The sequence below is a fragment of the Pelmatolapia mariae genome, linkage group LG14 (assembly GCF_036321145.2).
Source record: "Pelmatolapia mariae isolate MD_Pm_ZW linkage group LG14, Pm_UMD_F_2, whole genome shotgun sequence".
NCBI lineage: Eukaryota > Metazoa > Chordata > Actinopteri > Cichliformes > Cichlidae > Pelmatolapia > Pelmatolapia mariae.
In genome coordinates this window covers 18,372,259-18,394,217 of record NC_086239.1, presented here as the reverse complement: position 1 = coordinate 18,394,217, position 21,959 = coordinate 18,372,259, and the positions used below count along the sequence as shown (strand labels likewise).

General features: G+C 42.3%; 1 protein-coding gene across 3 annotated transcripts in view; it reads left to right on the top strand.

Moving 5' to 3' along the window:
* Positions 1 to 3,437: 3,437 nt before the first annotated feature.
* gucy1a2 (guanylate cyclase 1, soluble, alpha 2) overlaps positions 3,438 to 21,959 on the top strand; it is a 43,917-nt gene continuing 25,395 nt past the window's right edge. The window contains exons 1-5 of one of the 3 annotated variants that reach the window (XM_063492887.1): positions 3,438 to 4,053; positions 4,444 to 4,777; positions 13,847 to 13,908; positions 15,285 to 15,394; positions 18,152 to 19,062. In XM_063492887.1, coding sequence (XP_063348957.1) covers positions 4,460 to 4,777; positions 13,847 to 13,908; positions 15,285 to 15,394; positions 18,152 to 19,062 — 1,401 coding nt within the window. In that variant the 5' untranslated portion in view covers positions 3,438 to 4,053; positions 4,444 to 4,459. Of the gene's footprint in view, positions 4,355 to 4,443; positions 4,778 to 13,846; positions 13,909 to 14,189; positions 14,316 to 15,284; positions 15,395 to 18,151; positions 19,063 to 21,959 lie in introns of those variants that run through there. The other 2 variants (XM_063492886.1, XM_063492888.1) reach the window with 2 other exon arrangements.

The window sequence follows — 21,959 nt, the reverse complement described above, 5'->3', positions numbered from 1 at the left end:
TAATGAAAAATGATGGAGGAAGTACATCAAGGTGGCTTGAAGTCAGTTTCATTCGACCGAGTAGAGCACTGATGTCCTGCAAGGTGACAGGAGTAAAAGAGGACCAGGTGTCAGAGGTAAGCAACGTGTCAGTGTGATACTGAGAGGATGATGGAGAAATATTAGACCTGATGGCAGCGACCTTATTAACAAAATAGTTTAAAAAGTCATTACAATCAGATTTAGTATAGACTGGTACATGAGGAACATCAGGAGAGACAATGTTCTTAATTGTATCAAACAATACTCTGGGATTTTTCTTTTTTGAAGCTATTAGATTAGCAAAATATTCAGTTCTGGCATTTTTTATCATGTCATTAAGTAAGAAAATTGATTCCTTGAGATGTATCCTATGGACCTCAAGCTTGGAAGCCTTCCATAAACGTTCTAATTTGCGACAATATCTCCTAAAATTTCGAATATTTTCATTTATCCAAGGACAGAAATGTGAAGAATGGACAACATTTTGTTTCAGAGGTGCCACCGCATCTAAAATAGATTTACATTGATTGTTAAAAGACAAAATAAGTGAATCAACGTCATTTTGAGCCATGCGAGGGTCAAACATGGCAGTGAACCTTCCAGCAGCATCCTGGTTTATAATCCGCCTTTGGATCATCAATTTAGGAGGTGAAGGATCCACGTAAAATGACAAATTAAAGAATATGCAGCTATGGTCAGTCACTTGGACATCCTCCACACATACATCATATATATTTAAACCCAGGGAGAAAACAAGGTCCAGTGTGTGGCCCTTTGTATGTGTGGGGCCAGAAACATGCTGCTTAAAGTTAAAAGACTCAGTGATAGTGATGAGCTCAGCAGCAGTGTTACAGGAAGCGTCATCAATATGAAGGTTGAAGTCTCCCAATATTACAACCTTCTCCAATTTAATGATCGATGTCAGAAGATCGTTAAATTCAGTTAGAAAGACCCCAGCAGGTCCAGGAGGTCGATAGATTAAAATACAGTAAAAGGTTTTCAGAGAACCGACCTTCATCATCTGTGACTCAAATGAAGAAAAGAAGTCCGAGGACATCAGTTTGCATGTGAGTCTGTCCTGGTAAACAACAGCGAGTCCTCCACCACGTCCTGACAGACGCGGAGTTCCAATGACAGAACAGCCAGACGGGCAGATTTCATTCAAGTGGACATAATCCTTATTTTGCTGCCACGTCTCAGTCAGACACATAAAATCTAGAGACTCTTTAATAAAAAGATCATTTAGAATAAATGATTTGTTCGTTATAGAGCGAACGTTAAGCAGGGCGAACCGAATTGTTGACGGTTTATCTGCGAAATCTACAGCTGACTGCAGCGGCGCTTGAATTAGACACCTGTGCACACCTGTGGTCCTGCCGGGCAGGGCGGCGACTCCAGAGTTGGGAAAAACCTTGATCGATGAGCAGACATAGCTGTCACCAGCAAAACGGAAAATGGATGACGGACACAGAGTGAGCAAACTGTTTTCGAGCCATGGGGCTCGGGTCCCAGGCGGCGGCGGCGTAACATCCCCAGCAAACGACAGGAGAGGAACTGGTCGCAGGCACCGAGAGTCACCCCACAGCCAAGCAGCTAGCCTCCGGTACCTTCTCCGTTTCACCTGAACGCCGGCCCTCGTTCCCCTTTTTCGCCTCTTGAGGGTGGAAATGTTGCGGGTTGTGCACAGTAGCACGCACTCAGGTGAGGAACACACCAGAGGAGGAGGAGGAAAAGTTTTTCTGTAGCTGTCCCAGCTGTCACAGTAGCTCTCCATTGAGTCTTTGATGTTTAAAAGTGTATCCCGATCATAAATTAAAGCAGCAGAAGCAAAGTCAGAATACAAAAGAGCAAAAATTATATTGTAAACGACAAGTGACGACAGTGAAAAACTATACTGTCGTCTCCAACGAGCTGTAGCAGCGGCAAAGCCAAACACAGGCGCCATTGCTCATGCTTAGGATCATGAGCAGTTCCTTTCCTTCTCCATACTCTTCTCTTCCCATCACTCTGGTACAAGTTGATGTTGGTCTCATCTGTCCATAGGATGTTGTTCCAGAACTGCGACGGCTTTTTCAGATGTCGTTTGGCAAACTCTAATCTGGCCTGCCTGTTTTTGGGGCTCACCAAAGGTTTACATCTTGTGGTGAACCCTCTGTATTCACACTGGTGGAGTCTTCACTTGATTGTTGACTCTGACGCACATACACCTGCCTCCTAGAGAGTGTTCTTGATCTGGCCAACTGTTGTGAAGGGTGTTTTCTTCACCAGGGAAAGGATTCTTTGGTCATCCACCACAGTTGTGTCCCGTGGTCTTCCTAGTTTTTTGGTGTTGCTGAGCTCACCAGTGCGTTCCTTCTTTTTGGGAATGTTCTAAACAGTTGTTTTGGCCACGCCTGATGTTTTTGCAATCTCTCTGATGGGTTTGTTTTGTTTTTTTCAGCCTAATGATGGCTTGCTTCACTGGTAGTGACAGCTCTTTGGATCTCATCCTGGCAGTTGACAGCAACAGGTTCCAAATGCAAACAGCACACTTGAAATGAACTCTGGACCTTTTATTTGTTCATTGTAATTGGGGTAATGAGGGAATAACACACACCTGGCCATGGAACAGCTGAGAAGCCAATTGTCCCATTACTTTTGGTCCCTTAAGAAGTGGGAGGCACATATACAAACTGTCATAATTCCTATACTGTTCACCTGATTTGGATGTAAATACCCTCAAATAAAAGCTGGCAGTCTGCAGTTAAAGCACATCTTGTTCGTTTCATTTGGAATCCATTGTGGTGTTGTATAGAGCCAAAAATGTTAGAATTGTGTCGATGTCCCAATATTTATGGACCTGACTGTATATCCTTCATGGGGGATGTGCTTCCCACACTCACTGAAATGGAAGCCCAGGTCCCTTTATAATCTTATGAGCTACTTTTGCTAGCTATTTTAGGGAACAGCCCTCACTTGGCGCCTTTTCATTTAACGCTTTTCCCGAGCACTTTATACAACATAACTCCTTCACACCAGCACTGTTTTCAGTGCGTCTATCTAACATCCCATGAAGGATGGAGCAGTTGGGAAGCGACCAGCGACCTACTGACTAGTTAACTGCTCTTCAGTTGTGTCAGTTTGTCATTGTCCAATTACTTTTGTCCAATGTGTGCGTGAGTGTGTGTGTGTGTGTGTGTGTGTGTGTGGGGGGGGGGGGGTTATGTATGAAAATGGCTCTAATTCCTAATACGAAAGACATAATAATAAACAATAAATAAAAATAATAATAAATACAAAATAAAAAATGTAATACAAAAATAAACTAAAGTACAAAGACTATGACATTGCCCAACTCTGTCTGTCTATCGATTGGCTCTGGTTTGTTTTCCAGCGCAGAGTAGCGCGTTGACGCGTACTTCACAGCGCGTGCTTCGCAGATTAGAAGCACCGCTGGCGCGTGCTGCTACTGCTGGCTCACCTTTTGCGCTCACTCTCTCGCGCTTTTACCTTTCTAGCTCACCTCTACCCCGGCCACTTCTTAAAGCAACAAAAAAAGGGCCAAGGAGCTGCCGTGAAGAAGCTGAAATAAAAAGATGGAGGAATGCCCGGACTGCGGTTAGCTGCTGGAGGACCGACAAGAGAACCGCTGTCGCAGAGGACTAAGAGCAGGAGGAGGAGAGAGAGGGAAGCAGACGCATCTCACATCTGCGGTGACTTTGGGGATTTCTGGGCAGCGTGAGGAGAAATAAAGGAAGATACGCTACATTTTTTTTCTGATGCTGTTAAAATCTCCCGCGTGCAAGAGGAATAATTACCATGTGTTTGGATTATCGGTGGACCAGCGCGTTATGCTCTGCAGTTTCGGCAATTAGGGGGACATATGCTTCAAAATAGTTCCATCTTTTATTAAAAATAAACACTGTTGCCGGGCGTGATGAATTCTTCCGCTCCTCATTTTTAATCGGAAGCATCCGCTGGAGTGTTTGGCCACCCGGGGGAGCGGCGAGGAGGACGTTTTTTAGGGGGGTAACGGAGGACGGTTTTAAAGAGGTGATACCCTCCCCCTTCATAAATGTTTGCGTGCCGTTAGTGCTCTCGCTCTCAGTCGACCTCACCCCCTCCTCTCTCTCTCTTTCCCCGAGTCTCACACGCAGGCAGACGCGTCTCATATGCATACACAGACACGGGCAGGACTGGACATTATCTCACCCGCACACCGACACAGCATGCGCGCATAATCACACACACACACACACACACACACACATACACACAAGCCTTTCCACTCAACCAGCCAGCCCTCCTCCCCCCCCCCACTATCTGATGACTCCCCGGTGTACAGGTGGACGTGGTACGGAGCCGACTGTAGCATCATCCTCATCCTTAACACCGCCACTGTTATCATCATCACCATCCTCCTCCTCCTCCTCTTCTTCTCAGCAGCACAACCACCACCATGTCCTCGTCGTCTCGCAAGATCTCCTCCGAGTCGTTCAGCAGCTCGGTGGGCTCGGACTGTGGGCTCGAAAGCCCCGGGGGAGACGGAGGGGATGGCGGGTTGGAGCCGGCGGAGGAGAGCCGAGGGTGCCCCTTCTCTTCCTTCCCCTCCTCCCACAGAGCGGTGCTCTGGAACGGCCGCAGCCCCGCCGAGAGGACCGTGTGCCCGGCGGGTGAGGAGCAAGCACCCGGCGGACCCCACAAGAGGGTCACCAGGAGGAGAAGGGTGAACCTCGACTCGCTGGGGGAGAGCCTGAGGCGGCTGACCTCACCCACGGTAGGATTTCAAACAAGTGTGAAAAAGCTTCACCGTGACCTCATCAATTGTCTTTAACATGTTTCTAAAGAAAGTTGCGGTGATTCAGGTGCATTTTGCCTCCTGCAGTCAGAATATAGGTCACATCAGAGTATTCTTCTAAAAATCATTAAAAAACGCCTTGCTTGTCATACAGTTAGGTCAATTACTGACCAAATCAGGTCTCCTGAAGATGAAACCTGTAATTTAAAAACCAGCATGATCAAATATCCTGATGCATTTATTTCACTGCTCAGAGATGTCTCCAAAGTTCAGAAGGAACAAAAACAACCCAACAACAACATTCAAGCCTCTCCACATTAGTGTGTTACTCCCAAAAACCCAGACAATGTCTTTTCTTACATCATGATAAGATGTGTGCTGTGCTGTCTACGAAAAAAAAAAGCCTCTTTTCATCCTTCACCTCTGATAGCCTGAATCATCTGGCTGATTATATAATAAATATGTTGTTGTGAGTTAGAGAGACACAGAGAGAGAGAGCGATGCCCATGGCTCGTCTGTGTGTATGCGAGGATGCTGGGAGTGTGGCGAATGAGCCTGCTGCTGTGTCTGCGTGTCTCAGTTGTGTGACAGGCTGTAATACAATAAAACCGCTATTAGAACTGAGTGCGATTGTGATGGATGGCGTGTTATTAGGGAATCTGCTATTGCACTGTCCCTCGTGATGGTACATCGGTTTGGGATTTGATTGCATCTGTTGTTCTGTAGTTACTCAACAATAGAAAATAAGTAAACAGATGGACAGACAGATGTGGACAAAACAAAAGTACCAGTTGGGGACAGGACATCAGCTTTTAAATAAATTATACCACAATCTCCAATACTTATGATATTAAGGTATTTGCATATTATCAGTGTCACCATAATGTTGCTTTTTGGTGCCTTAAAACTGGGTTTAAGCACTCACCTATTCCAAACTTCTGTCTGGACAGAGAAGATATTTCCCAGAGATATTTGTAAGCACCAGAAAAATGTGCATGCTACAAATAAACTGGGGAATAAAACAACAAATCGAGGAATAGGATGACTGTTGTGAATGTCTCCTTGTACCTGATTTGCTCAAGTATAAAAGAAGCTAGCCACAGTGCTTCAGTAAAAACATCTGTTAGTTTAGGTGCATAAAAATAATTTAAAAATACTATAGTGCGTTTATTGCAAGTAGTCTGTCGTTACATCCTGATGCCTGTTTAGGATATTGAACTGTAAATGTTGTCATAAAGGAGTTCAGTAGACATTGCCCAACTCTAAAAACTACAAAATCAGCGCAAGAGTAATCTTCTTGCTGTGTTGTGAGTGAAATATGTTTCTATCCTGAGTATTTGGTCATTGGTTTGTGACTTTGCAATTTCATGCTGAAAATCTAAAAGATTATGAACCTGAGTAGTTTGTGATAGTTTGGCCATGGTTTAACATGAGTGGGAAGTAAATCAGACACAAGCTGGAGACTTTGAGCCACAAAGTGTGCTGCTGAGACTTGAGACAGGCCGGAGACATGTCCAGGGTCTTCTTTGCCTCTCACCCTATGACAGCTGGGATCGGCTCCAGCACCCCCATGACTGTGACTTGAATAAACCAAAGAAGATGGATGGATAAATGGAGTGCCACATTGACTCCATAGACTGTAAAATATGGAATTAACTTCCAGGTCCTGATATGCTCTAATGCAAAATTGTGTTAAACTTGTGTTGTTGTTTTTTGCTAATAACCAGCAAACCGTGACTCGTCTGTTTTGCAAAAACAAACGTGTCCAAGACTAAAGATGACTCCTCGTGTCGTAATTTAGCACCTCAGTAAACACTTCCTTAACGAGTTTATAGCTTCACTTACTTAAGTCTTACTGAATACAGCGTGATGTTCATTCTACATTACTTATGTTAAGTGCTGCAATGTTTGGATAAAACCACACATTAAAGATAAGTTTTCAGTTCCCAGCATACAGTCAAACATAAGGTCATACTTCCAGTCCCACATGCATACTTCCATGCGCGTATTAGAATCAAACCAAAGCCAAAAATATAAAAATTAAGGAAAAGACAATTTATAAAAATGAATTTTCAGCAGTTTTCAGCATTCAGGGCTGAGGATGGCTGATCCTAAATTTTAGGCGTTGCAACCTAAAAAGTGTGATCGCCTCTGGTTTTAAAATAGAGTGTGTAACAGTTAAGAGGTCCCGATTGAATGATCAGAGAAGCCGGGCTCAGTAGGTCTGCTATATAGCAGCAGGAGCATGGCCATGTAGGACTTTAATAGTTATTGATAAAGTTTTAACACAGATTCTGAGCTTTAATGGAACCCAGTGAAGAGAAGCATAAAGAGAAGTGAAAAGCAGACCAGCTGAAGGCGGATCTTAGATGTAAGAATCTGGACTGGATAAGCTTTGAGATGTGAGTCAAAATCAAAATTTGATATTGCTTACAACTGACCAGCTTAGAGTAGCAGTCAGGGCTGAGCCCGAGAACCTTTTTTTTTTGCCCGAGATTGGACTGGAGGATATTTGAAGCCATCCGATCAGTAGCAGTGGTGAAGCATTCGTGAGGTAGAAGAGGCTGTTGAGGTTGTTGGGCTTAACAGTAAAATACAGAATAGCAATGATAGGTGTATTCTGTATGTTTACCCAGGGGTAAACATACAGAATACAGCACTGGTGTGGCTGTCTTTCGATTATTGTGTCTCCCAATGATGATCATGGGAGTTGTGATGGTGATGAGGTCAACTCAAATCATCAAAATGTAAGTCCACAAATGTCAGTGGCGTTGTCCATTGTTTATATACAGCCTATGCTTGATTCCCTTTGGTACCGGCACTAGGTTCAGTGTTTTTATTTAAAAAAATACCTTAAACTTCACAGTCCTTGATCCTTTTATCCCTGAGTAGATTTTAGGGATCAAAGACATGGATGTAATGGGGAATTTTTTTCTTGACAGTCAAAATGGCCTGAAATGGTGAAAATGAAGGCAGCAGCACTGTATAGTCTTGTCTTATTTGTGGTCTGTTGGGTGACTAATGAAGAATAAAGCTTTGTCAGATGTTACTGCTGGGATGCTTCGTCATCCCAGCGGTAACATCTTGTTCCACTTGGACAGAGATAAGTATAATAGCTGAATAGATGACCATTAGGTATACAATGCATAACAGTCTTTGCTTCTAATCTGCTCTCACATGGTTACAAGATCTGTGTGTACTCCACGGAACAAGAGCACTCCTGTGTTTTCATCAGGCTACGGTTGGTTGTGGGAATAGGTTTCTCCAAATTGCAAGCACTCAGCTCTCGTGCTCCCATTCCTGCGAGAAATAGATGTTGTGGTGAAATCGATGCAGAAGAGCAGCGATTGTCTGCTTTTCTTTTTTTTTCTTTTTTTTCAATGGCCAGGCATAACCTCGCAAAATAACAATATTCAGTAGCATAGTTGAAAAAAACTGAAGTTGGTGTATATTGGAGAGGACCAGTGAGAGCCAGCTTCAGCTCTCAGCTGCAGCTCTTACTGGCCCTGATCTTTAATAGATCTATGAAAAAATAGGGAAGAGGGAACACTTAAAGACTGATTAGTATAACACTCAATGATGGTAATATCCAGCATTTACTGTACATGTGGATGACTCTGTGGAACTGTATGTGTCTACATGCATGTATGTGGGGTTTTTTTGCAACAGTTTGGCATGCACACGGGTCATTATGATGTGCTTTGATCACAGAAAAAGGGAAAATGTCCAAGGTCTGATGGGTATTTGTGTGTTAGAGCAGCTCTGCCAAAAAGCCATGGAGTAAACGTCTCCTTACCATGTTTCTTTACTATGGAAATGTAGGGAGGGATAGAAACAGGAATGGGGAGGGATTAAAATGGAGTCGTAAGTAGCGACATACATATGCAAATTAACTCACTGACTGATCAAACAACACGTTGTTTATTATCTTTTTTGTTCTCCCTCTCACACAAACTCTGCTCAAGCACACAATGGGTGCGTGCAGAAGCAGTGTCGACTACTGATTGCACTGGACCGTGACTGACGGAACAGAGCGTGCTCTCTGTGGTTGTCTTCACACTGACCTAGAAGAAATAACACACACAGATACATCCGTGCTCACCCACAATTACATGTGGTCAAACGCTCTGCCTGTTTCTTGTGCGCTTAGTTTCGTGTACACACATGAAGGGTGGCCATTAGCTTTGTGACCTGTAATGCTGATCAGCCCTGAGTGTTGGTCACAGATATGAAAAAAGTGAAACTCTAGGGTACGTCCTAGAGTGTAAATCCTTAAAGAGTAGATCAGTGTTGCTGGAAGCTACACTGCTTACAAATATCGATCACCTGTTGTTTGTGTTACATAATTAATTAATTATATGATTACCTTCCTGCTGCTGTCTGTCATCTTCTCCCCTGTGGATTTCTTCACAATGAGTTTGTCACCTTCTGGTGACTTTACCCACATTTATATTGTATAAGGAGGCATGAAGTACTGACTCTGCTAATTCAAATTGGTGGAGGAATCTTCATGTTTTAATAAATAAACTTACTGGCCACTTTATTAGGCACACTGCTTTAAGCTGTTAAGCCTCCATCAGTTTTCTGATCTCCGTGATCTCCTCCCTTTTGCTCCCATCTTTGGGTGTGTGGGTGCTTAAGAGGTTAACTGCTCATTTGTGCAGATATCTAAGCCAATCGGGTGGCGGTAAATCAGTGCATTTAGGCATGTAGACACGGTCAAGACGACCTGCTGAAGTTCAATCTGAGCATTAGAATAGGGATGAAAGATGAAGGGTCAGAATTTGATGCAAGCAAAATAAAAGTATGAATCCATCTTGTCTTGCATCTGGTGGCGGTGTAATTTTGGGTTTCTTGCCACAGTAGCAGCTGAGCATCATGTCACAAAGCACTTAATCTCATACTGGTTTCTTGAACACCACAGTGACTTCAGTGTACTTAAATGAGCTCCACAGTCATCAGATCTCAATCCAACAGAGCACTTTTGGGGTGTGGTGGAACCTCATGGATATGCAGCCTGCAATACCTGTGTGATGCTGTCATGTCAATATTAGCACAATTTCCTATTCCACACAGTCTATTACAATCCAAACAATCAATAATCACATCAGATGCAGCTGTTATTTCATTAAAACATGTTGTTTTTTGTACTGTTAAATTACATTTTTTAGAAGATGAACATTTCCTCCTTAGCTCTAGCAGCTAAGGCAGACAGGTTTAGCAGACGTGTTAGCTGACAGCACCACCTACAAGCAGAGCATGGTTCCTCAACCCAAATGACCATGCATAGCACAGGAGTGGGAGCTGTTCTAAAGGGGATATCACACAGACACACACACAAAGGTACCAAGTATACAAAAAAGCACAAGTCATGAACTCTGTGTTTGTTCAGATACATTTTTTTTTTACTGAAACTGGATCTGAGTAGCTGCAATTGTGACATATAACAGTATTTTAACAGCTAATGGGCCTGTGAGTAATCTAGGCTGAAGGTTGTTACTGACTTATTAAAGGCCTTACACTGGATGCTTTCCTTTGGATTGACTTTTATTCCTGCATAGCTGTCCCAAGTGACCAGAGTTTACCTCACCTCTGCAAGCTGAGATTTTGTTTCCCTTAAATATACAAGAAAAATCTCCACGAGCCGTCTTAGAGAAGAGTGTTGTGGTTAAATGCAGGCTGGAGGAGGCCTGCAGACGAGTTGACACACACACACACACAACTCCCAAATGTCAACCATGCATTGTGCAGACCTCCGTGTTGGGAAAATTGGCTGCTTTATTCGACTCATGTCCAGAGGCTGGTTTGAAATGTAAAAGTGTAGAAGAAAACAGGACAGTTCAAAACAAACAGATGCGCAACCGTATCCGAACAAACCTCTGCGCAAAGCGTAGTTCGACCTTTGTAGTGACAATTTTCAAACCTGTTTTGTTTTTGCTTTCCATCCGTTTGTCAGACACGTTTTTCTAAAGTGATTTACAATGAGTGTGTTCAACCTTTGTAGAGGAAGCAGCTAGATGTCATCAAATATTCACTCCACTGTCGTGTCTGACACACTGGCTGCATTACGCTTACGCTTGTCGCGCTTTATAGTCACATTAACTGCTGAACTGTTCTCAGAGAGAGCCTTAAAATCCAGATAAAATGCAACGATTGGTACAGAACTGTTTCACTTTGTACCTGGTTTACTACTCATCACTCATTTATTATCTCATGCTGAGTTAATCGCGTAGGGTCTCATCGGGGTGTATGGCTTTCTATTGTTTTTTAGAAGTGCTGGCTGCTTTCCATCAATGTTGAAGCACCAGTAGCCGCTGCTTCATGGCCATCATGACCACACCAGTTCACTCTAATGGAAATTTGGAGGAGGAAAATGCAATCAAAGAAGAAAAGGAGGAGCAGGTCCAGTGTGCCTGTATATGTGTGTCTTTGTGGGTTATAGGGAGTCAGTCACGCACACAGACAGAAAAGGGAGATTCATGTGCAAGAGGAGGATTAAATCTCATAGGGAGAGAAAGAAAGCAGAGGAAAAGAGGAATGAGGCAGATACAGAGTCGTTTTCATAAAAGAACTTTTACATTTCTTTTAATTCATTTTATATAGTATGCAATTTAACATGTTCATTATCGCCCGTTCAGTATCGTTCTGTTGCTCCCAGCTGAGAGTTTAAATAGCCCACAGCAACAAGTTGGGCATCTTGATTTAGTAACTCGACGCTTACCAAATCCTACCATCTCAGCACCTTTGTGTAACTGAATGAGATTAATGTGTGTACAGTAAACATGCCAGGGATGCAACAATGTAGACTAATGATCATGAGTGTGTACAGTAGGTTTGCACATTTAGGGCTGATACCAGTGTGTGCCTGTGTGTTTGGCCAGGTTTACAGTAAGTATTATTATAATGTGATGTGGCCAGTGAATAGCTTCATGAAAGATGCATTTAAAGGAGTCAGGCTGTCATGAGAAAACATTTACACATTTAATTCAGTTCAACTTTTTTTATTTGGCGCCAAATAAAAAGAGCCGTTGGTCCAAGGTGCTTTATGTTGTGAGGTAAATCCCAACCATTTGAGCAAGAACTTGGTGACAGTGGGAAGGAAAAACTCCCTTTTAACAGGAAGACCCTCCAACAGAATCTGGCTGAGGGAGGGGCAGCCGTCTGCCTTGACCAGTTGGCGATGACGAGAGGAAGACATGACAAAAAACACACATACATACACAACTATGCTGTATATAGAAGCTTTGTATGAATACACAGTGAAAGTATGTTGTTTTTCTTCACTATTGGTTTTTGAAAAGTACAGCCCATTGGGTGTGTTTTCATCTGTGAGTTATGCTCATGCTGTTAGGCTGATGTGTGGCCGACTGGTGCTAAAAAGTGACAAACCGTGTTTGTGTCAGCAGGTGTTTTTTAAGCAGCTAACATGCAGGTTAGCTACAATATGACGTCTAACTGCGTTCACCTTTTAAAACGCCTGATGACGCACACACAGCCTGGTTCCCTGACTACCTCTCGTCATTTCTCATGTTTTTTGTGCTGCATGTTCACAACTCACTAGCCTTTATGTTTGTCATTCCCTCTCTGTCTGCAAGACACACACACACACACACACACACTGTCCGGAGTGGGTGGAGGCCTCAGAATGACCTCTCCAGCTGGCACACTGTGTTCTAGTATTGTCACTACAGCCTTGTATTTCAGCTGTACCACAGATAATCACATTGGAACCGCCCTCTCAAGCTTAGGCTGTCAGTAACGCAAATTATGACATTTTTATTTAACAATATTGTTTTGGGTTTTTTTTGCTGAAATTTGGATGATAACAATATAAAAGGGAATAGAAAAAATCAGTTTGGATGGAGGCTAGTTTGTTTCCACTCAAAGGTCTTGAGTGGAAACAAAGCCTGTTATATATTAATCTATCTTGGCTACAGTTACACATCAAGGCTGACTTGATCACAAGTAATCTGATAGGATTTTTTATATCAGACTGGATCATGTTTTGAAAATGTATTGTACAAAAGAAGAAGAAGAAGAAGAAAAAGGACTGAAATTATTGTTGAGCTGTCCAGGATGTACCCTTGCCCTGGTGTCAGCTGGAATAGATACCGACCCTGCCTAACCCCGGCTGGATAAGCCGATAAGAGGATGGATGGATAGAATCAGTGAAATGTGATTTCATTAGGTCTTTGTTTTCAGTACTTGTTGTCGAAAACTTGTTAAAAATGCTGCGGCCAGATTGTTAACACATTCTAGCAAGCAAGCTCATAACACTCCTATTTGTTTTAAAATTATTGTGCTAATGCACAGGTCAGGCTCCATATCATATATCTCAGCTTCTTACAAAATATGCTGCTGCTCACTGTCCTCATTCACAGACTAAAGACCAGGGGGACAGCGCCTTTCAGTCTGTGGCACCAAGGCTGTGAAACAGTTTACCACCACAACCCTGTTTAGCTGACTCTGTGGACTATTTTAAAAAGCAGTTAATTTTTTTTTAACAGGGTCTCTACTAAGAATTTTATTGAAATATTATTACTATTTATTTATTTTTAAACGACCTGGTTAATTTATCATCTTGCCATCTTATTGTGCCTTTTAATAAGCAAAATTAGTGTGATTGTTTCAGAGCAGTGGATTTCAAAAACAATATGCAATTGGATTTTACAGTTGGTCAAACGTTTGTATCAATGTCCGTGTGTCCCTGAAAAACCACACGGCCACAGACCAAAGACATGCTGGTGATTCTAAATAAAGCATAAACTGAGGCACATGTCATCCTCTGACAGCTGGCACAGCTGGAGAATTGGTAAGAAATGAAAGATGTTAAAATGTGTCCATATCTACACGCATGTTTTCAAGCTGAGGTATAATACCAAGTGAAAGATCAGCAATGAATCGTGAACAAATTTTTATTGGTTAAAATTTGGAGTTTGGTAAATTAGAGTGTGAAGTTAAAGGGCCATGCCATTTATCATAAAAAACTAATTCAGATGAGGAGAAACAAAAAAAAGCTTTTCTAATATTTTTCACCTCTGCTTGCAGACCCAGACTGTTCAGGAAGCTCTACAGCGGACTCTACAGTTCTACAGACAACAGGAGATCAGGTAAGGCTGGCTTGCAGTCAGTCTCTCTTTCTCTCTTTTATTGGCCTCCGGTACGTGGAAACTTCTTCTGTCACTTGCTGTCTTTCTGCTGTCTTGTCTCGGTATCCCCGCCGCTCATTCTCTCTCTTTTTTCCTTGTTTTTCTCACTTGGCTCACTGTCACACATGTTCATACGCACACCTGTTCAGAACCTGTGAACCTTCCTCGTGTCTCTGCTATCTCCCATTCCCCCTGCTGTCTTCTCTTCCTCTGTTTCTGCCACACTAATACAAGCGAGACAGACAAACACACGCACACATACATATATAGACACACACTCCTTCACCTCTTGTCTCGGGCTCTCTCGGCGTCCTGCCCTGTCAAAACTGTAAGACACAGTAGAGAGGCTTCAGTCGGGCGTAACACAAGTAAGCATTGTTCACGAAGCATACACTGCATACTGATACAGACCCTGGACTGTGACCTGGACTTCTACTGTTATTTTCTTTTACTTTCCTGACCACTCTGCTTTTCACACTTTGGCCTCAGTTGTTGTCGCTCGGTATTTTCTTGCTTCAGTGAATGTACTTGATTAAGTAATTACCAGAATTCCCACAAGTAATACTCATCTTGCTTCTAATTTTGGAGCATCACAGTGCATGTAATTGTGGCATAAAGATTAGGGAATAAGCTTACGAGGAAAAGGCCTCTGAACTGTCTGACAAGTAGACAAATAAAAACATTCCTTATTTGCATTGTTGAGGTGACCTTGAGCATTTTTCCATGCCTCTCTGTTGTCCATCGGCTTCTGCTGGCTCTGCTAAGTGATCTGCTAAAAAACATATGTACTCAATTACCATTGAAAGTCCCGAGCCAATCAGCTAGTGTCTCTGCCAAGTGTAAAGTTTGTTGGAGAAGGATTATGCTGTGGGCTTGTTTTTCAGGAGTTGGGGTTGGCCCCTTAGTTCCAGTGAAAAGAACTCTTAATGCTTCAGAATACCAAAATATTTCAGACAATTTAATGTTCCCAACTTTGTAGGAACAGTTCAGGGATGACCCCTTCCTTTTCCAACATGACTGCACACCAGTGCACAAAACAAGGTCCATTAAGACATGGATGAGTGAGTATGGTGTGGAAGAACTTGATTGGCCTGCACAGAGTCCTGATCTCAACCCGACAGAACATGTTTGGGATGAATTAGAGTGGAGACTGCGAGCCAGACTTTCTTGTCAAATATCAGTGTGTGACCTCACAAATGTGCTTCTGGAAGAATGGTCAAAAACTCCTATAAACACACTCATAAACCTTCCAAAATAGTGCAAATGTAATTTCTCATCACAGAGACCATTCATGATGAAACACCATAAGTTATGTGTTTGGTTTGTTTCCTTTACAGGTGTCAGGAAGTTGGAGGGGAGAGACGAGAGGAGAAATGTCCATTTCTAGAGAATTCTGGTTCAGAGGAGGATGTTCTACAAATCCTCCAATACATGGCCACCATACTGGGTAAGTATATGAGATAAAAGTAGATGGGAGTGTTTGCCACAGATCCTGTCTTTGTGTTTTTTCCGTCCCCATTTGCATGTCCTTCAATATTAACATAGTTATTTGTGCATGTACGTACACAGAACCATCCCCCAGAGGCTTGACTTGGAAAATACATTGTAGACACTTCTAAGCCTTTTAAAGGAGATGCGGTATCATGGGTAGTGTGCATGCATTCGCAAATATACAACTATTTACAAGGATAAGCAAACACACACCACCACACACTGTATGACTCACTATGGGGGCTTCTACTGTCTCCAATGCCCAGCATGAAACACACACACACACACACACACACACACACACACACACACACACACACACACACACACACACACACACACACACACACTGTCCTGGTGAGTCACTCAGTACAGCTTCTTCTTCCCTCTGTTACATCTAAGATCTCTTCCTGCCTCCCTCTACAGTCTCGTACGTCCTTTGAGTCTTTTTAAAAAATTTTTTTTAAATGTTCTGATTTTCTGCATTTTCTAGGTAAGCCGGTGTTACAGTATGGCGTTTATGTCTGTTTTGGGAAGGTGTTTGCCTACGCAAATGTGCTAGCATGCAGTCTTCCAAAAAAAAACCCCAAAACAGTGACACTTCGCTCAACGTGGATGACGCTGTGCATAGGTCGAATGCTTATTGGCTAAAAAAATGAGCCTTAACAGGAAAGAAAGTGACAGTGGAAAAAAGTAGCATAAAAAGCAAAGACTTTGTTCGTAGTAGACACATTTCAATGTTTTTTGCACTCAGTTTAGCTTAAAGACTGCTTATTTCAGACACTGCCCCCTGGTGACAGTATATAGCTATTATGTGTTCACTGGCTTTTGAAGCTATCCGTAGGCTCTGCATGGGTCCAATTCAAAACAGTGTTTTAACCATTACCACCACTGTGTTCATAACGTTGACTCTAGCGATAGCAGTAAAAAGTAAAACCATCCATCCTCTTATCCTTGTGAGGGTCACGCATCCTACCCTTAGAATTACCAGTTAACCTAACCTCACTAACTGCATGTCTTTGGACTGTGGGAATCTAGAGTACCCAGAGAGAACCCACACAAACAAGGGGAGAACCTGCAAACTCAACACAGGTGGTGGAATCGAACTCAGGACCTTCTTGGTGTTAGACAACAGTGCTAACCACCATATCCTTTAATTTCTGTAATGAGCAAGAACACATTCATGCATTCTTTGTATGCCACTTTCTGATAAAAGCATCCAGCTCATTAATACTCTTTGGTTTCTGTGCTGCCAACCCACCAACGATTTTCAGTGAGAATAAAAGCTGAAGTCAGAGACATCAACTCAAGGATATTTGAGGAATGATTTCTAAACTAAGCTTTGGGCTGATTCAACTCTTCAGTTTACACTTGGAGGGAAATGGATTCTGTAATCAAATCAATCCAAGTTTTATGTACTTCTTGGTCAAAAATGTACTCTGCTGTGGTCTCCAGCTGTGACATCTATATAGTCTATACTCAAACATTTGTCCTCACCATGCCTCTCCTTTCCCAGCAAAACTGGCAGTAATTTTATAATGCTTCTAATAGAAAGAGTGGAGCTAAGCTAAGGCATCGTCCATCATTAGCTTTCTTTTCCTCATAGATCACTAATGGCGTTTCACTAAGGTGCCCCATTTTTTTTAAAGGAAACATTTACAAAACCCCATTTAGGCCTCTTTTATCTGTGATTTCATTCTTTTGGTCATCATCCTGAGCGCATGACTGTTGGAAGAAGAGTACAAATCAGCTGATGAATAACTGATTCCTGTATCATGGTTCATCTTAATAATCATAATAATAATAATAATAATAATAATAATGCATTTTATTTATAGGCGCTTTTCAAGAACAGCCAAGGACATGTACAAAAAGCGAACAAAAAACAAGTAAAGGAGAACTAATTAGTGTTTAGATTGCGCAGTTGTGTCACATAAAGCGAAACACTGAGGCCTACAGAGTGTTTGGCTTTTGCTTGGACAACTGGAATATACTCTTAGGCACAAGAGTACCAAAATTTCTTCTGTGACGTCAGAAGACTATATTAATCTCTAATCTGGATTCACTGACTCTGCTGTTCGCAGTTTTGGTTTTCTGTGAGCCTGTTTAGTCGGACCTTTTGATGTCTTTAATTATACTTCACAAATTCTGTGGATTTTCTTCCATATTTATTTATTTATTTTTTACAGTTTTATCCTATTTTGAGGTTTTATTTACGTCAAATGTCGCTTTGACTTTTTTCTAATCTTTTAATCCCATTTTTTTTCTGTCACTCAACAAGCACCCGACATGTTTATTTTATTTTATCTGTATTAATTATTTTAGCACAGCTTTGATGTTTGATTACTCAAAACACTGATTTTCTCTGCTCGATATCCCTGAAATGATTTTGTCTGCTGGATTTAAATCTCTGTCTAAACATACCATGGAGCAAAGATAACGTTGGGTTTTATATAAATTGCCGCTGTAACAGAAAATCATACTCGTGTAGGCATCAAAACATTAAAGTGCATATTTCTTCTTCAAAAACAGGAGAGTATCTTCTCCAATATGTTGCTAAGACTTGTTTTTGTCAGTACAGACATTTGATTGTGTACATGTAGATAGTTTAGCTGTTTAGTTCACTATCTATGATATCAAAACTATGTTTACATCCTCAGAAGAGTGCAATACAGCATGGCTGACACTGGTGTTTCTCATCCCCCTGTCCCAGGAGTACCATTCTGTGAGCTGCGAGAGCATTTTGGAGAGGAGTTCTTTGGTCTCTGCTTTGAAGAAAATGAACGTGTACTTCGGGCTGTGGGTGGCAACCTCCAGGATTTCTTCAATGGCTTTGACGCCATTTTGGAACACATTCGCACCTCTACGGGGCGCCGTGCCTCATCTGAGAGCCCCTCCTTCCAGTGTAAGGACCCCCGTGAGGAGGACAAAGGGAGAAGAAAATTGGACAAAGTTGGAGATCAGGCAGAAAGAAATGGAGGAGGAAAAATATTGGTTCTTCATTGCTTCAACCCTGCCCCTGTTGTCGGGTTGGTCATGCCGGGGTTGATCAGAGCTGTTGCCAGGCGTATCTTTCATTCACAAGTGGAGGTGGAAGAGGTGCCCCCTCTAACTCCCTTGTTGCCCAATAAAGATGCAGAAAACACAGACTGTGACTCGACGACCCCGACCCCGACCGCGTCTCCCACTGCCTCACCCTCCTCATCCCCATCCCCTCCCTCTCCTTTCCCGACCACTGCTCCGTCAGTTTGCCTCTCCTTCCAAATCCAGGAGACCAGCCCTCTTTGCATCTCTTCCCTCCCCAACACCGCCTCGGCGACCGCTAAACGACCCCCCCTCTCGATCTCCACCAACCCCAGCGATCTGCGCATTGGCCTGGCCACGTTTTGCCGTGCCTTTCCGTTTCACCTTGTCCTGGGGCCTCACATGGAGCTACTGCAGCTTGGGGAAGGACTGAGGAAACAGACTCGTATAGAGACTTACCGGAGTCTCTCGTTCAGGGACTGTTTTGAGATTGTCTCACCTAAGATGGATCCCTCATTTCAAGGCATCCTACTGAGGCTTGCATCCCCATTTACTATACGTACCAGGCCTGACACCACACAAGCGGACATCAAGGAGAAGGTAAAGCTATCCTACATGGAAGATCCAGATTCCAAGTTCTTAAGTAATGAGGTCACTATTGTCATGTATTAATCAACACATCCTAAAAATCTAACCATGCCATGATTTTATTCCAGACGTAAGTGCTGTCTTTGTTGCCACAGACACACAGAGATTGTTAACAAGCATGATGCACTTGTGCTGTTGGAACAGCTGACATTCTGTATCACTGTTAAAACAAGCATGGCTGAAAAATGGCACTGCCTTTAGAGTTTTGATCAGTGAACTGTGGCTTAGTTTTGGGCAGACTGATCCATGTTTAGCCTGATTAGAAGAGCATGCACTCTTTGTCATGTCCCAGCGTAGGGCTTTAAGCACCATGGAAAAAATTGAATCTTTTTTCTGTCTTCCAGTGTTTCCTCTAAATTAGTGCAAGAAGGCCACAGTTTTATTGTCTTTATAGTTACAAATTTCCCCAGATACCGATTTGTTTAATGTGTCCTAGTATAGCTAAATTTGAACTTGTCTGTCTTGTCTTTCATCTCCCCCCCAAAAAAGTAGTCATGTGTTAGCAGCACTTTGTTTGTATTGAACTCTGTTCCACGTCATCACATCAACGCCCACAGGCTTGTAATGATTTTGCTCAGGAGAGGTGTGGTTTGAATTGGTTCCAGTTTGCGAGAAAGAATTAATCAGTGGGATTTGTGTGCTATATCCAGCTCTCTATCGATTGGATGGTCTCCACAGGTCGCCAGCGATAGCACCAAACACCCTGACGCTAAACAGAATCGACAGAGAAGAGATTAATCAGAGCAGCCACGGTGCTGCGCAGTGTATGTGTGATTGTGTGTTTGTGTAGAGTGAGTGAGATAGGTATGTCTTGAGCTGAAGCTGCAGAGAGTTACATTAATTTTATAGATTCATATCTACCATATCCGCAGGTGATGTGATATTTACATCTTTGATCCACCTTGAACCTGAAAGCTAGTTTCTCATCATTTTGGCTACAAATTTCTTCCCATCCACCTCGAACCAAAGGCTTGAGCATGAAGAAAAAACTGTGTTTTAGGTAAATAAGTGATATTTGTTTGATTTTAAATAACTTGGAGGGTTGTTTTCATATTTATGCATTTGTCCTGTTCCTCTGCTGTCCTTTTTAGCGGTTGCTTGTGTAACAGGTGGCTTATTCTGTGTTCAGATGAGAGATGAGATGATTTTAATGAGACAGTGCCAGGACTTATGCAGGCAGACTGTTTTGGCAATTCTAAGCACAGATGCTATTTTTACTCTTGTAGGCAAAGCAACACCATGAGTAAAAGGGTGGGTGAATATAGATGGTGTGGAAGATATGGAAAGAAATCTTTACCTATTGGCTTTGTAGCTGATGCAATAGCTGGGGCAATTAAATGACTACATGTATCATATATAGTGGCAAGTTAAATGAATGGCAATGTGAAGCTATAGTTAGTGGCAGACAATGTGTTTAAAATCTCACCATGTTATGCTCCTTGTCTAAGCGCTGTTTGCTCTAGTCATTGCCCTGGCACGACAGCTAGCAGTTAAAATTCATTTTTAAACTAAACTGATGTAAATATTTCAATAAAATACCTGTATAAATAATTGAAAATCATAGAATTTGTTTTACTTTTATGCAAGACGATAAGTGGGTACATCAAGGAAGTCATATTCATTTTACATCATGGGCCACTTTGATCTTAAGTGGGCTGGACCAGTGAAACTAAATGATAGGCGTGTAAGTTCTGGTAGCTGGTAGCTCATTGCAGAGACTTTTCTGCAATTATAAAAGCTAAAGTTTTCATGAATTCCCTGAAAATGTCCTTTTTTAAAAAAAGTCATGGAGTGACAATTTTAAGAACTACTGCCCTTAATTACCACATTTCAATACTGTAATATATTTATTGAAAAAATATGTTGATATTGAACTTAAAAATACAATTTCTTAAAATAAAGCACTTATTTGGGCATGGTTGTTGTCTGAAAAATGCAAGCTGCAATGTAGATGCTAAGATGCATATATAGAAGGTTCCGTTTAAGTGTTGTCAGTCTTGCTTTGGCCAGTTTTAGTTCTTGATCCATTCATTTGCACAGCTACACAGGTTCATGTCCTGGACACACGTATGCAGAGGCACACAATAACAATGAACCGCAAAGTCCACATTCCACATGCCCTCAGCAGTCGGATCCCCCCTCTTCACAGTCAGATCTCAAGCACCACTACTGCGTCTCCTCTCAAGCTTTCATCTTCTCTCTGTCAGTGTCTCTTAAAAATTCACTGTAATTCTCTCTCCCTCTCTCTCCTTCTCTGCTGCTTACTGAGGTCTGTCTCTTCCTTCACAAAGCTTTTCTGCTTCTTATCTCCAAGCCTTTTCATTTTCTTCCATTTCTTCGGGGAGTAAATTAATTTTAAAAATGTTTTTATCGATTAAAAAATGCAGCTGCAATTGCTTCAAAAATGCCAGATGCAAAGCACAAACATAAGTTACTGATTGGTGCTACGGGCAAACGATTGCGTGTGAAATCAGGTTTAAAATCATCCACAGTCCTCTGGTCGAAAAAGGTATTTTAGCACATCCATGTTTACTTCAGAGTCAGTGAGGCTTCCTTCTGTGTGCGTCACCAGTGACCAAACCTGGCACTGCTGAAATTTAAGTTATATATCGTCTCCAAACTCCAAATACTATTTGCTAGAGACTTTAAAATATGTGTTTCCAGGTCAGGCAAATGTAGTTTTTCCCTAATTTTTGCCCGGTGAATCTTGTGTCACCTGGGCAGACAGGCAGAAAAGAAACAAGAGGATGGGCTGACATTTTCACCAGAAAGGGCAGACAGTGAAGGCGACAGGCCAAGGTAAAGAGGCCTCACTCCAGTGCCGTGCAATGTGTGTGCTTGTTTGGATG